Source organism: Hippopotamus amphibius, chromosome 8, assembly GCF_030028045.1.
Source record: "Hippopotamus amphibius kiboko isolate mHipAmp2 chromosome 8, mHipAmp2.hap2, whole genome shotgun sequence".
NCBI classification, from domain to species: Eukaryota; Metazoa; Chordata; class Mammalia; order Artiodactyla; family Hippopotamidae; genus Hippopotamus; species Hippopotamus amphibius.
The window spans coordinates 93,243,309-93,259,089 of record NC_080193.1 but is presented as its reverse complement, the minus strand read 5'-3'; the positions used below and the strand labels follow the sequence as shown (position 1 = coordinate 93,259,089).

Here is a 15,781-nt window from a genome sequence, read left to right as displayed (position 1 = left end):
TCAAATGTCAAAACTGCAATGAGAGAACATTATACAGAAAATCTAGCAATAGTGCCATAAGGTGTCTTTGGAAACTCTGGCATGCCCCAAGCCTCCATCAGCTACCCTGCCTCAAGCCACCTCTAAAAGCAACAATTTGAACAGAAACAATGTGCTCAGTAAGTAAATGAAACCTCAAATGCCCTAAGTTAACGTTGATAAGTAACATAACTTTATAGGGGATGCAATATTTATTATTTAATATTTACTGCCCTGAAATAGTAAAAAGAACTTTTTATTGCGGTTGTATTGCGTATCCAATCACATTTAATTCTCACACCAAGCCTATGAGGGACAAGCTCAGACACCACATAGCCAGACCAGAGTTGTTGGACTCTAGGTCCACCATTTTAACCCCAATGCTCTGGATCCTATGCTACCGTCATAAGCCCCAGCAATGCAAGCTTGCAATTACAAAGACTTAAAACAGACAGGTTATTTAAAATGTTGGTTGATAATAATAATAATATAAAAACAAACAGACTCACAACAGTGACGGAATTAAATCTGATTCTTTAGATATTATAAATTATCCTCAATACAAAGAAATGCTTCAATTATTCAGGATAATAAAATAATTTAAATTTTAAAAGATTCCCAATTCAACAAGTAAACACTAGCTGTCCAATAAGCACAGTTCCACAGAACGTACTATATAAAGCAAACAATAACCTCACAGGTAATCCTTGAGCTGTCCATAAATATCAAACAGGTATTTATAGTTTAAAAGTGACTATAGGATTTCCCAACTGTACTATTTAATACTGGCCAAATTTTTTTAAATGAAAGATACAAATGTATCAATAAGTTAACATTTTTGTATATACCTGTATGAATAATAAAATCATTCAGTATAAAAATATAATTATTAGGACCAAAGAGATGCTCCAAATCTAAACAATTAAAATTCATAACTCTCCTTTGTAAGGCTTATTTACTAACATTGAATTTCTTAGTTACAGATAATTATTAACCAATAAAACTCAGGGACTGCTTTCCTACCTGCTATTGTGTATTGTGGAGGTCAGGATGTTTTGTTTGGGTTTTTACTTTTGTGGAGGGAAGTGGTGCCTAATTTTGGTCTAAATTGTTCCCCATACTTGTAGAAAGCAAAATCAGTAACTTCCAAGACAAATCACAAGACAGATTGGAAACATTTTCAATTATATCACTGATCACTTACCTAAGAGAAATGAAAATACACAAATAACCAAATTTTTTTTTTTTTAGAAAAACCTATAGACTTGTGTGAAACCATCTCAAATTATTTGGTGCAGCCAATGGAAAAGAAGAGTAAACAGTACCTTACTTTGGTGTATTCAAGGCCAGCTGCCATTATGATGTTAATTCAAACACATGCTATCAGAAATAATTTGGATGTATCCCAAAAACTCAACATAGCTTGTTTGCTAGTGTCCCAAAGCTCAACTCACTTCAAGTACTTAAGAAGACAATCCCATACAAAGTGAATGTGATACAAAATCGCTCTAAAACAGAGTAAAATTTTACCTTCATGCTGAAGGGCAGAGAGAACTACTTAACCCATAACAAACGACAGAAGCAGCAGGGGAGAATGAAAATGGTGAATGCCACTGCTACCCACCATGGTGACTCATGACCTGCCCCGCAGCCTCCACGCTGACATGCTGGAGATAGTTGTGGCAGCGTTCCTTGTGCTCCTCCAGTGAACTGCGCTGCTTGTAGCTTCGTCCACAGTAGTTGCACTTGTGAGGTTTACCCACTGTGAAGAGAACTCAAGGTGAGTGTGCTGTCAAGTCTCATCCAAAGCAAAGTTACCAGCTAAGCTTTGATGGTCTGGAGGAAGCATTTATATGCTTTTCAGACTTAAATCTCTTCCTCCTCCACACTCTGATTGAGGCGATTAAAGATAATAAATTTCTACTAAGATTAAAAGACAGCAAGAAAAGGCAGATGGTACCTTTGGTGATAGGGGGAAATACTGAATCAAAATCATGCTCTGACTGTATCCTAGATCATGAGACGCTATTGATCAGCCTTCAAATTACCTGACTCTCAACACTAATATTTACTCTTACACAATGCTCTCAGCTTTGACTCATTCAAAAGACAAATCAGGAGTGTCCTAGATACATGATGAGAATTATTTTTATTTATTGGGGGGTGGTAAGAATAGAGAATCTTACTGAAGGAAACTAAAATCCAACAACTTGAAATGTCACTGTCTAATGAAAAGATTATTCACGGGTACCAAGAAGATTAGAAAGAATTCAAATGATGAGAAAAAGTGCAGATAAAAGCAGAGAGTTTCTCTTTTCTCTGCACCTTGGTACTAGCTATTCACACATGCAAAACTGCAGCAGATCACTCTATTCTCCCACATCAGCACTGTTCTTATATTACCAGGAATTAACCTATAGGTGCTTTGAGTCAGTATTATTAACGATAACCACCGAAGCCCTAACACATTTAGTTATACAATGATAGTGATACTTAATTACATATTTCACATTCAGGAAATGAATTATTTTCTAATAGCATATCTCATCATACCTGGTAAAATACTTCAATGCTCACATTAAAAAAAAAAAAAAAAACTAAAAAAAAGAAGAAAAAAAACACATTTAGGGAAAGAGGTGTGTTTTAATGTATAACTATTCACAAGGGTATCACAGGGCACTTTGATTCTTGGTGTTGAATGGCTATAGAAAACCATAAAATGCCAGGTGGTCTGTTGCCAAAGCCCTCAGTTAAGCACACTGAATCAAGTCACCTGCTCTCATTTGACTCCCTTAGGAATCTTTTTGTTTTGCCCAGAGGACAAACAGACAACTCTTTTTCATGGTCAAAGATAGCATCCTCAACTCCAGGTCCCATGCTACGATACTGGTCATAAATGAAACTGAAATACTTTAACAAGACAAGGTATTCACATCTGCATAAAAATTTCACTACACTGATTTAAAAAACCAAACAAACCTTTAGATTGTATTTGAGGTGCATATAAACTCAAATCAGTTAATTCAAAATTACAATTTTTTTGTAAACCGTCTTAAAAAAGAAAAGCTATCTCAGGCAGGATTAGTCATTTCTAAAAATATTAGGCAAAGTAACTTCTATTTTTCAGAACCAAGAATTTCTGGGAAGTAAAAACCAGGTAGCTTTGTATATTGTGAAGACTCTTGTACCACCGTGAGAGCATTAAAAAATACAAGAAAATATTTTTAGTCAAAAACATTAATGTAAATAGTATATATTTATATGTAATTGCATCCCAAGACATGGGGCTACATATGACAAAAAGCCTTTAACGAATTTGCTCCGAACAAGCCTATCAAGCAATTAATACTTATTAAGCATATACATTTTAGTTAACATCCCACTGTAAACTAGGTCCATCATCTCTGTCTTCCCCTTCCTAAGTCCTGTTGCATTGCATCCCGTGATACCTATGTTTTACTGTGAACATATCCTCCTATACTTCTTCCCCCTATTTCTCTAAGCAACTTGACACCTTTTAAATTTAATTAAAACATAGTTCCCATCCACTCCCCTTGGCTCACAACCCTCTATAAACTCCCAACTCCCCAGATAAGGAAGAAAAGACAGTATACTTTTTACTCCCCTCATTTTAGAATTCTATCCTATCTGCTTTACTTTGGTTTCTCCCATTTTGTCATCTATTTGTTTAAAAACATCACTCTTTCCTCCTCATCCCATCCCTGTTTTCTGTGAGTATAACAGATATTTGAATATTGCTCTAAAAGTATAACCTCAATTTGCCCAAATCTTTATCTGCATTCCATTCCAGCAATCCACATACTGGGTGATATGCTGGACTTTGACATCTCTTATAACTATTCTGCATCTGACAAATTTGCTCTGGAAATGCTCCGTCTTATCCTCCTACATCTCTCATTTAATACATCTTTGTTAAAAGCCTACTATGTACCAACACTGGGACAAGGCCGGAATGTAGAGTGGAGAGCAAATTCTCATAGTGCCTATCCTTATGCAACGACAGTGGTGAGGAAGACAGACATCTAACAAATGTACAAGCAGTACGTTACAAATTGCTTGTAGAGTCTACAGAGCTAAAGAATGGTAAGCTAGTATAACATGGGGGCCCCAATTTAGTTTGAGAAGGTTGGACAGGAAGGTCTGCCTGATGTGTGAACATTTAGATTGATAACTGAAGAAAAAGTAGAAGTTAGTCAGATAATGGGGATTGGGCGGGGGAGGAGAGACAGTGTTTCCGGGAACTGCTAGCATCTCTTTCTATTTGTTCTCAAGTACTTAGCTCCTTCGAAGTCTAGATCATGCCCTGCTACTCTTTTGGAAATTATTTTCAAACATCATCAACAGTCTCTGACAAATCCAATGGCTCTACTATCCCTACGAGATTTCCCATTTCCTGTCAGTTCTTTGATATTTCTTTTTTTCTTCTAGTTTTTTTGAGATATAATTGACATACAGCACTGTATAAGTTTAAAGAGTACAGCAGAATGAGTTGACTTATACACATCATGATGACCACAATAAGTTTAGCAAACATCCATGTTTCCTAAAAATCAAGGTCATGAAAGTATTGTTTATATTTACTCCCTATACATGATGACTTTAAATGTAATAGTTATAAACTCTGTGAATTAATTTGTATCAACATTACATGTGTGTGTGTGTGTGTTTTCATAGAAGAGGACCAGTCTTTTGCTACTTTTCTTTTTTTACAAATGTTATTATTTACACAGTTTCACTACCTGAAACACCTTCATTCTGCTGTTACTGAAACATTTTGAAAAAGTCATCAATAGTCTCTGAAATGCTAAATCCAGTAGACTTTAATCAGTCCTAAGTCTTCCTAATTCCTTGTTACTATCAAACTTTCAGGAGTCTTGAATCTCCTATTTTAGCTTCTGGGATCCGATTCTGCATCCTCCCTCCCTGGCTTCTCAACATTTTCCTACCTGGCAAATATATATGTACCTCCAGGTTTTGCTCCCAGGACAGTATTCTTCCTGCTTTGCCCTCTAGATTAAGCCCTCATTTCTATGAAATGTCCAAATCATGTCTGGAATAAATTTCCCTTGTTTGGAAAGTCCTATTTGTCACAAACTTTTTTTTTTTTTTTTTTTTTTGGCTGTGCTGCACAGCATGTGGGATCTTAGTTCCCAGATCAGGGATCAAACCCTCAAACCCACACCTTCTTCAGTGGAATTGCAGTCTTAACCACTGGACCACCAGGGAAGTCCCTGTCACAAGCACTTTAAAAGTGACCAGGGTACACCCAAGGACACAGTTCCCCTGCTCTGGGCTCTAACAGCACTCTGTCCATATCCTGTTGGTGCATTACTTACGATAATTGCATTGTAATTAGCCACTTGATACTTGTTTCCCTTGTCCAAACAACAAGCTCTGTCATGAGGACTGAGGTCGTGTTTTACTCAATTTGGAATTGATAGTGCATAGGAGGTACTCAATATATGTTTGCTGAATGACTGCATTTCAAACTCATGCTTCCAAATGCCTTTTGAGTATTGCCCATACACATTCCTCTGAAATCTAAAATTCAACATATCCAAAATTATCGCTACAAAACCATTTCTTTATTCTGACTGATCTTTTGTGTAGCATTACCACTGTTTTAGTAAACCAGACTCACAACAAGGCAGCCCCTTTTGTTGCCTCCTACCTTGTTTCCCACATCCAAATAATTGCTCGTTTATGCCTCTTTCTCATTCCCAGAACCAACATCCTAGTTCAAGTCTTCATTACTACAAGCCTGCGTGGGCGTAACAGACTTCAAACCAGGTATTCTCTTCCCTTGTATACTTATTGTAGTCCCCTCCTCAACAACGTTCAATGACTCAACTTCTCCCTATACCTGGCATTCAGCATCCTACGCTGTCTGGTCCCAAAGGATATATCCCATCTTTTACCCCAGGATCCAGCCAAAATTACCTTGTGATTGATTTTACACTTCTGAGTCTTAGTTCTTTCTGGAATGGCTTCACGCAATTTCTGCCTCTTGAAATCCTACTCATCCTTCCAATCTCCCTAACCGTGTTCTGTCTAAAAGTGATCTTTCCTGCTAAAGAACTGTAACCGTATTGGTCCTCACACTTAGGAAACTTGTAACATTCTGTCTTGAGTTATTTGTGGTTACATCTGACCCATGAACAACTTGGGTTTGTACTGCATGGATCAACTTATAACGTGAATTTTTTTGATAAATACATATTACAGTACTACACAATCTTCAGTTGGCTGAACCCACAAATGTGGAACTGTGGATGTGGAGGGCTGACTGTAAAGTTTTATGTAGATTTTCCACTGCAATGGAAGGGGGCTTGGTGCCCCAACCCTGTGTTGCTCAAGAATCAACTGTATGTATACATTCATTTTGATCTCCCATGTTAGATCGTGAGCTTCTTGAGAAATTGAAATAATGTCTTATATATCTTTGTAATCTCGAAAGAGTTTAGCACGGTGATTTGTTCACAGCAAGAACTAATAAGTGGTGCTTTCTTGAATGACATAATTTCCTAATTCTTTAAATATTTTCCTCTCACAGGTTTTCCCTGAATCTTTTTCTAATTTTAAAAGCAATGCATCATTTAGAAAATTTTTAAATTCACCAACAAATTATTCATAATTTTATCACTTAGAGATAAGTATCTTTAACATTTTTATATCATCCTACTGTATTTTCCCCATGCATGCAAAGATATATTTTCTTATGAAATTGGGTCACTTTATACACTATATTTACGATCTGCTTATTTTACTGAACAATATATCTTGAATATTTCTCCATGTTATAAAACAATAGTTTTGTTGCTGCTGTTAGGTAACAATTTTTTCCCAGATTCTAGAATTATGATATGTCGACTTAGTTTGCCCTAGGATTCTTAGTCCTTTTCTTATTTACTTTAATAATTATTTTTCTTTTTACCATAGTTACTATGCCCATACTTGAAAAAACACTGAATAGCCCTGAAAGGCACTTAATGAAATAATCTTTCCCCCATCCCACCCCTATCTAAACATAATCCATTTCTTTGTCCTCTCTTTTTGGAATTTCTATTAGTTTGAATGTTAGACCTTCTGGACTGATTCTTGAAATTTCTTTTTCCCTTCATATTAACTATCCTTTTACCCTTTTTACTTTCAGAAAAATTCCTCACCTTTTTCTTTGAATCTTTCTGTGAAATATTTTCTGGCAAATATAAATTTCTATGACCTCTTTTCTTTTTCTTAAAAATAGTATTCTGTTTTTTTCATGAATACAATAACATTTATCTGAGCATAATTATTTCTTTAAAAAAGTTCTCTTTTTATATAGCGTGTTTTCTCTGGCTCTTTGTCTTTTTATATTAGTGTCTGTATTGGAGGCTTTCCTTAAATGTCTGATGCCTGAATATTTATTGTCCACTCATATTTAACAGTGAGGCACTAAAAAGCTAATGGGAAGTTCAGAAAACACAGGTGAGGTTTGTGAACTACTGGTGAACTGTTGTAGAGTAAAGGTAATGAAGCAACCTTTTTATTGTCAGATCCCCAAATATAAATATCCATATCTTTTCTCTAGGACCTTTCAATTCCCTTAGAGAAGATGCCTCTAATTTCCAGCCCCGGGGGGGGATATGAAGCTGGATATTAGTATTCTAGAAGTAAAGCAAGATAGGGGCCAGGAATCTAAATGTTCAATTATAGTCTTTTGCTTTGTAATCTCCTTGCTTTAAGTCCTTTGTTTTACCCCTACCCTCTACTTTTCCTGGAATCCCTAAGATAGAACCTTTCCAATTCAATATCTCCAAAAAATAAATGCTATTTTCCTGTAGTTGGTTCACTGTAGGGAGAGAGTGGCTCTGTGGTCTGACTGTTTTGTATTCAGATTTTGAAATCCTTTTATATCTAATCCAGAGTTTCATCCCTACCATCAACAGTACTGTTTCTTCCCAGTCCAGAGATTCCTCAGGATTCTCTAGTGCCAAATGGCTTTGCTACTCATCCTTTATTCCCTTCTATAATCACTAAAAGTTCCAGAGTCTTCTGTTTTATGAAGTCTGTTACCACCCATCCCTCTATCTTCTTTCCATCTTCCTCTTGGCTGCTATTCTATCCTTTCTCATTGTCTTTGATCTTATGGGTTTATATGTCTATAAATGTCTACTGTGATTTCAGTGGAGTTTTAAAGAGTAGAGACAGATGTAGCTTTTCATTTCATCATGTTTAGACAGCAATAGACTATCACTTTTAATGTTGGTATGCTATGGCTCTGGAAGAATGTGCAGTAACTCTCTATTTTGATAAATAGAAGCATGACATATTAGTAAAGCTTAGCCACCAAAAAAGTAATCACATACTTGTAAGACAAGGCAATTTGTGGAAATGTAAAACTAAATATTTCCTCTATTCTATTTATTTAACTGTCTGTTATAATACAACATTCCCTACTTATATTCAAACATGTTTTAGCTTAACCATTTGCAATGGTTCTCAAAATATGAACTGCATGCTTCCTTATGTTAGAATTACCTGGAGTGCTCTTAAAATGCAAATTCTTGGGCACCATGCTGGACCTAGAATTTCTGGGAGTGGTACTCTGAGGTCTCCATGTTTAACAAGCTTGCCAGGTGGTTGCTTATATAACTGAAGGTGAAAAACAATGGTCTATAGAAACTCATAAATTATCACGTTCTCTAGGTCCAGTATTGAGTTAAAATTTCAAAGTGAAAAATACTTTTCTTAACTCTACCATAATGACCTTAATTATATTATTGAAGGAGTTAAAATTAACTTTGTTTTATAAGAAATTTTGGGACTGAAAAGCCTCTAGATGAAGTACCATTTTATTTATTACTGGTAAAAATATAAAAAAGAAATATTTATTTTGTTATGGGAGTTTACTACTGTATGTTGACAACATCTTTTGAGGACAGTGATCCAGTTTAAACTTTACATCAACTCTACTTCAAACTGATTTGTGTGTCTGAATTTTAAAATTCAAGTGGAAAAACTTACACTGACCAATTTTTCTTAGATTGCTGGTCATGCTGCTGCAGTCTTTTAAGAGGGGTATATAAGAAGGAACAGCATGGAAATTAATCATCTCCACTAGCAAAAGATAAACGGTCTGCCCAAGTGTTGATTGTAGGAGTCTCTCTTTCCCACAACACCACATTAAATGCCAAATGGAATGTGTTGTCAGAACACAGCTAAAGCCATTAAGTCATTTTTTTTCCCCAACTATAACTTTGAGAACTCTTAGAGAAAAAGATAAATAAAAAGAGAGGTTGGGAAGACAAAACAGTTTTAGAGTTGTCACTTCTGACTTGATAAGCTAAAGTAGGGCTCAATCACATGATCATAGTTTTACATGGCCACTTCCAACCATCTTCCTCAAATATCTGTTGCCCCTGAAATCTGTTATAATACATATAGATTTTTATTTTTTAAAATCAGTTTTACTGAGGTACAACTTACATTAAATAAAACCCACTCATTTTAAGTACACAATTCAAGGAGTTTGGAAGTGTATATGGTTGTATAACCACCACCACAATCAAAGCATTTTAATTTCCATCACCCTAAAAAATTCCCTGTTGTTCCTTTGTACCAATTCCCTTCCCCGCACTTGGCAACCACTTATCTGCTTCTGTCACTACAATTTTGCCTTTCTTAGGATTCCATATAAACTGAATCATGCAGCAAGCAGTCTTTTTATTTTTAATTTTTTTAATTCAGCATAATGATTTTGAGATTCATCAGTGCTTTTGCATGTATTGGTAGTTTATTATTTTTTATTTCATCATATAAATATTCCACAGTTTGTTTACTTACTAGTTTGGGGGATTTCTAGTGTATGATTACTAGGAATAAAGCTCCTACGAACATTTGCAGGCAAGTCTTTAGCAGACATGTTTTCATTTCTCTTGGTTAAAACCTAGAAGTGGTTAAGTATATGATTAACTTTATAAGAAATAGCTTAACTGTTTCCCCAAAATGGCTGCACCACTGTGCATTTCCACTAGCAATATATTAGAGTTATAATGGCTCCACAACCATGCCAATAAAGTATTTTCGATCTTTTTTTCATTTTACCCATTTTAGTAGGTATGTAGTGATATCTTGTGGTGTTTTTAATTTGTTTTCCTAATGTGTCATGAGACCGACCTTTTGTGTGCCTATTTGCCATTCCTGTATTTCTTTGGTGAAGTATCTGTTCACATTTTTTGCCTTTATGTAACTGTGTTGCCTGTGATTTTATTATTGAGTTGCAAGAGTTCTTTACATATTCTGGATACAAGTCTTTTATCAGGTATATATTTTGCAAATATTTTCTCTCCGTGTGTAGCTTGCCTTTTTGTTATTTCTGAGTTTATTTTGAAGAGCAAAGTTTTAAATTTTGATGAAGTAAAATTTATACATATTTTCTTCCATGATTTGTATTTGGTGTGTTTCATCTTTGACCAAATGTCATAATAATTTTTTATTTTGTTTTCTTCTAGAAGTTGTATTTTAGCTCTAACATTTAGGTCTATGACTCATTTCAACCTAATTTTTGTATATAGTATAAGGTAAAGACTATATCATTCTTTTTTAAATTAAAATATACTTGAAGTACTATGATAGTTTCAGGTGTACTACACAGTGACTTGACATTTGCAAATGAAAAGATCACCATGTAAGTCTAGTAACCATCTGTCCTCATATCATAATTCTTATGCTGTATATTACATCCCCATCACTTAATGGAAGCAACCTAAGCGTCCATCAATAGATGAATGGATAAAGAAGATATGGTATATAAATGTAATGGAATATTACTCAGCCATTAAAAATGAAATCCTGTCATTTGCAACAACAAGGAAAGATCTAGAGGGTATTATACTAAATAAAATAAGTCAGACAGAGAAAGACAAACACCATATGATCTCACGTGTGGAATCTAAAAACAAAACATATACAATTCTTCTTAAAAATGTGGATAAGCAATTGTTCTAGCTCCACTTGTAGAAAATATTATCCTTTCCTCCTTAAATTATCTCAATATCTTTACTGAAAATCAATTGATGATATATTTGTGGTATATTTCTGGACTCTCTATTCCATTCCATTCCATCAATCTCTATGTCTATCCTTAAACCAAACTTTTGGATTGACATGTACATGCTGCTATATTTAAAACTAGATAACCAACAAGGACCTACTGTAAAAATAAATACATAAATAGAAAATTGTAAAAACTGAAGTGTATGAAGAATACAAACTAAAATCATCTGCAATAAACATTACTATAAATTAAAAAAAAAAGTTAGTCTTTAAATTGGGTAGTGTAAATCATCCAGTCTTGCTTTTTCAAAATTATTTTGGTTATCTTAGGTCTTTTGCATTCCAAAGAAATTTTGTAATCAGTTTGTCAGTGTCTATAAAAAAAAGCCTGCTAAGATATTGACTGGGATTGTATTGAATTGATGGGCTCAATTTCAGGAGAATTAACATCTTAACAAAACTGAACTGTTTAAAATATCATATTATCTCTCTCCATTTACTTAGGTCTTCTTTAATATCTCTTGGCAATGTTTTGTAATATTTCTTGCACATAATTACATAAACCTAACTATTTCATATTAAATTTATCTATGTTTTTCATGTATTTTGGATGCTATAATAAATGGCACTGCTTTCTAAATTTCAGTTTCCAACTGTCCATTGTTAGCATGTAGAAATAAACTTGATTTCTTTTTATTAACTTTGCATCTTATGAACTTATTGAAATCACTCATTGATTTTAGTTCTTTTCGTAAATTCCTTGGTACTTTCTATACTTCAGGTGATCATGTCACCTAAAACGAAAAACAATTTTGTCTTTTCATTTTCAATTTGTATTCTTTCTCTTGCCATACTGCATTGACAAGCCTCCTAGTATAATGTCAAAAAGAAGTGGAGAGAGCAGACATTCTTGCCTTATTCCTACTCTTAAAGGTAAACTTTCATTCTCTCTCTATGTATATATTTTTTGGCTGTGTTGGGTCTTGGTATCTGCACACGGGCTTTCTCTACATGTTGTGGAGCATGGGCTCTAGGTGCTCGGGCTTCAGTAGTTCAGTGCGCAGGCTCAGTAGTTGTGGTGCATGGGCTTAGGTGCTCCATGGCCCATGGGATCTTCCCAGCCCAGGGATCGAACCTGTGTCCCCTGAGTTGGCATGCGGGCTCTTAACCACTGTGCCACCAGGGAAGTCCCAGCTTTCATTCATTTATTGTTAGTTTGATGTTAGTTGAAAGTCTTTCAAGGATGGTTTTTATCCTGTTGAGAAAGTACTTTCCTATTTTATTGCTGAGAATTTTTATCATGAATAAATACGGAATTATGTCAAATGCTTTTTCTGTATCTACTAAGATGATTATAAGATATTTTTAGTTTGTTAATATAGAGAATTACATTGATTGATTTTTTTTCAGTGTTAAATCAACTTTGAGTTTTTGAGATAAACCCCACTTCGTCATGATATACTGTCCTTTTTTATATATCTCTGGATTCTACTTGCTAAGATTTGGTTAAGGATTTTCGCATTTATGTTCAGGAGGGATATTGCTATACAGTTTTCTCATGTTACAATGTCTTTAGTTTTGGTATCAGGGTAATGCTGAACTCATACAATTAATTTGGAAGTATTACTCCCTCTTCTATTTGTTGGAAGAATTTTCTCCTTACATTATTTCTTCCTTAAATGTTTGACAGAGTTTAAAAGTGAAGTCATCTGGCATTTTCCTTGTGGGAATGTTTTTAAATACAGTTTCAATTCCTGGAAAGAATATTAGGTTATTAAGAATATCTATTTCTTCTGGAGTGAGCTTCAATAATTTCTATGTTTCCAGAAATTTGTTTATTTCATCTGCTCGAATTTGTTTATTTCAAGTTTACTGACATAAACTTGTTCATAATGTTTCCGTATTATACTTCAATGGCTATAGGAGTTTTAGGGATGTCTCATTTTCATTTCTGATGTTGAGAAATTGAATGTTCACTCTTTGTATTGGTTGATCCAGGCTAGAGGTTTACTCATTTTATTGATCTTTTCACAGAATCATCCTTTGATTTCATTGATTTTTCTCTATTATTTGTCTGTTTTCACTTTCATTATTTCCCTCTTTAGATACCCTAGATTTAATTTACTCCTCTTTCATAATCTCTTAAGAAGCAAGCTTAACTGGTATGAGACCTTTCTTCTTTTCTAATATAAGCACTTAACTCTATAAATTTTCCTCCAAGTACCACTTCCTTTCTCATCATGTTCATATTTCTTTCATATTCTTGAACATAAGGAACATATTCATTATAGCTGTTTAATCAACCCTGTCTGCTAATTCCACCATTTGGTTATTTCTGAGTCTGTTTCTACTGACTGATTTTTCTACTGATTGTGGGTAATACTTTCCACCTTCTTTGCCTTATCTGTTAATTTTTTAATGGATGCCGGATATCGTGAATTTTACATTAGTGGGTTCTAGATTTTGTTGCATTTTTAAAAGTATGGTTTACTTGTTCTGCAGTAACATTACTTGGAATCAGTTTGATCCTTCTGGTATTTGCTTTTATGCTTTAAGGGAGATCCAGAGAACGCTTTAGTCTCCAGGTTAATTCAGCCGCAGTACTATGGCAGTACCTTTGAGGACTTAACTCAATGCCCTGCATATCACAAAGTCTTTACACATTGGCTGGTGAGAATAAACTCCTCCCAGCCCTCCGTGAGCTCCAGGAATTATTTGGCCTTCTGCTTTCTGGTGTTTCTTTCCCCAGCTTCAGGTAGTTTCCTCATACATGTAAGGAGATCACTATTTAGCCAAAGAGTAAAGAAGGCCCTCTGAAAAACTTGAGTTTTTTTTTGTGCAGTTTCCTTCTACCTGATACTCTGCCTTGCATAGCTAAGCACTGGACTCTGATCTCTGTCTCCTCACAGTGAGACTGCCTGGCTCTGTTTGGGGTTGCTGTCTCTGCACTGTGGCCTGGAAACTGCTTCTAGGAAGAAAGCTGGGGTAATCATAGGCCACACTGACTTCCTTCTCTTTTCTCAGGGATCACAGTCCTACAGTGCCTCTTGTTCAACGTCTAAAAGTCATTGAATATTTTGTCTGGTATTCTAGTTGTTCAAGGTAGGAGGGTAAATCTAGTCCCTAAAACTACATCATAATTGGAAGCAAAAATTATATTAGTAATAGGGTTAAATACCAAGAAATTAAATACCACTAACTTTGTAAGTTTTATTTTCAATACTATTCAGGTAACTGAAATAAAGTTTCTTATAAATATCATTCTAAGAATATATGTTACAATACTAGGAGTCCTAAAACACAGAAGCGAGCAGGGTCCGTGTTCCCAACCATCTCAAAAGTTAACACATAGTCTCTTCTTTGACATACTGTCCCTCATAAAAATCCTACACTGACCAAAAAAGAGAAGAACTATCAGTGTAATCTGTCAGAGATATAGATAGAGACTACTGACTTGAACAATGAATTACAAATTGAAGATGCGGTAAAGAAAACTGGACAATCCTGACAACTATTCAATTATAAACAAATTTGCTAGAATTTTCTAGTATTTTCTCCATCTGTCACTATGAAGAATTAGAAATAAGAAATACTTGCAACCTATACTCCTAAGAATCCCACACACCTACCCAGAAGGAAGGACAAATCAAATAGCCATAAAGAATTGTGAAGTAGAAATGTTTACCATAAATTCATAGGGTGTTATGAAGTTATATAGCACAACCAAGTCTTGTTCACTTATATGTTCTTGAAATATGTCACTTCAAGAGTTATCCTAGTGAAACCTATAAAACAAATTACAATAGCACTAATTCACGTGGTAAATGTTTTATTCTTTATATAGATGTATGTTTGTTTACACATACAGAAACATGCAAAAAAACACATCTATATACAGAAAATATATTTACCATTTATCATGACACATATAAAATCAGGAACAGAGCATTATGCATATATCGCATTCATTTTCCATTAATAAAATTAAATATACCCATTTTCCTGTAAATAAATGCACAAGACAAATTTGACATCTGATTTTCTTAGCGATTGCTTATAGAATTATAAATTAATCTGAATAAAAATTAGCTGTGAAATATGGCACAACTGTCATTATTTCTGTTTTTAGTCTTCATAAGTTATACTTTATCTGAATTAGTGGTCGGTTTTATTGTATGAACCCCATGTATAAATAATGTTCTTGATCCCTACTGCTATATTGCTGCATCAAAAAAGGTTTTGCCAATTCACATTCAGACTAGTACTGTACGAGAGAGCCATTTCACCATACTCTCAACAATGAGTACTCTCATTAAAATAATAAATTCTCCACTAATGTGCTAGGCCTGTGTCGAGATGTAGCAAGGCACTCTGGGGACACAGAAGCACACTCTTAAGATATTTTAAAGCAAGATAAGCACAGGATATTTTAAAATTTGAGGGAAATAATAATATTCTACACCCCTCAGGTGCCATGTGAACTACTTGCTCACAGTTTCAACATTATAATACATTCCTTTCAATGACGTCATCTTTGTGAAGCTAGGTTTCAGCAGCTGCTATAACACAAGGCAAGTACTGTGTGAAAATCAGTGTGGAACAGGAAATGAGAGGACAGTGTCCAATCTGATTCCCAAGTTGGGGAAGTTGTGCAGTTCCCAACAAGGCGTGCAACCCCGTTAGTAACTATGACTGTTTAAGAATT

At 34.8% G+C, this 15,781-nt stretch overlaps 1 protein-coding gene across 14 annotated transcripts in view; it reads right to left on the bottom strand.

The window, feature by feature from the left end:
* The window catches only part of IKZF2 (IKAROS family zinc finger 2), a 164,131-nt gene that overhangs the window by 20,689 nt on the left and 127,661 nt on the right, over positions 1-15,781 (bottom strand). For 12 of the 14 annotated variants that reach the window (XM_057744949.1, XM_057744951.1, XM_057744943.1 and 9 more), the window contains one exon: positions 1,643-1,780. The exons of the other annotated variants lie outside the window; for them this stretch is intronic. In XM_057744949.1, the coding sequence (XP_057600932.1) occupies positions 1,643-1,780 (138 nt within the window). The remainder of the gene's footprint in view (positions 1-1,642; positions 1,781-15,781) is intronic. 14 annotated transcript variants of the gene reach the window in all.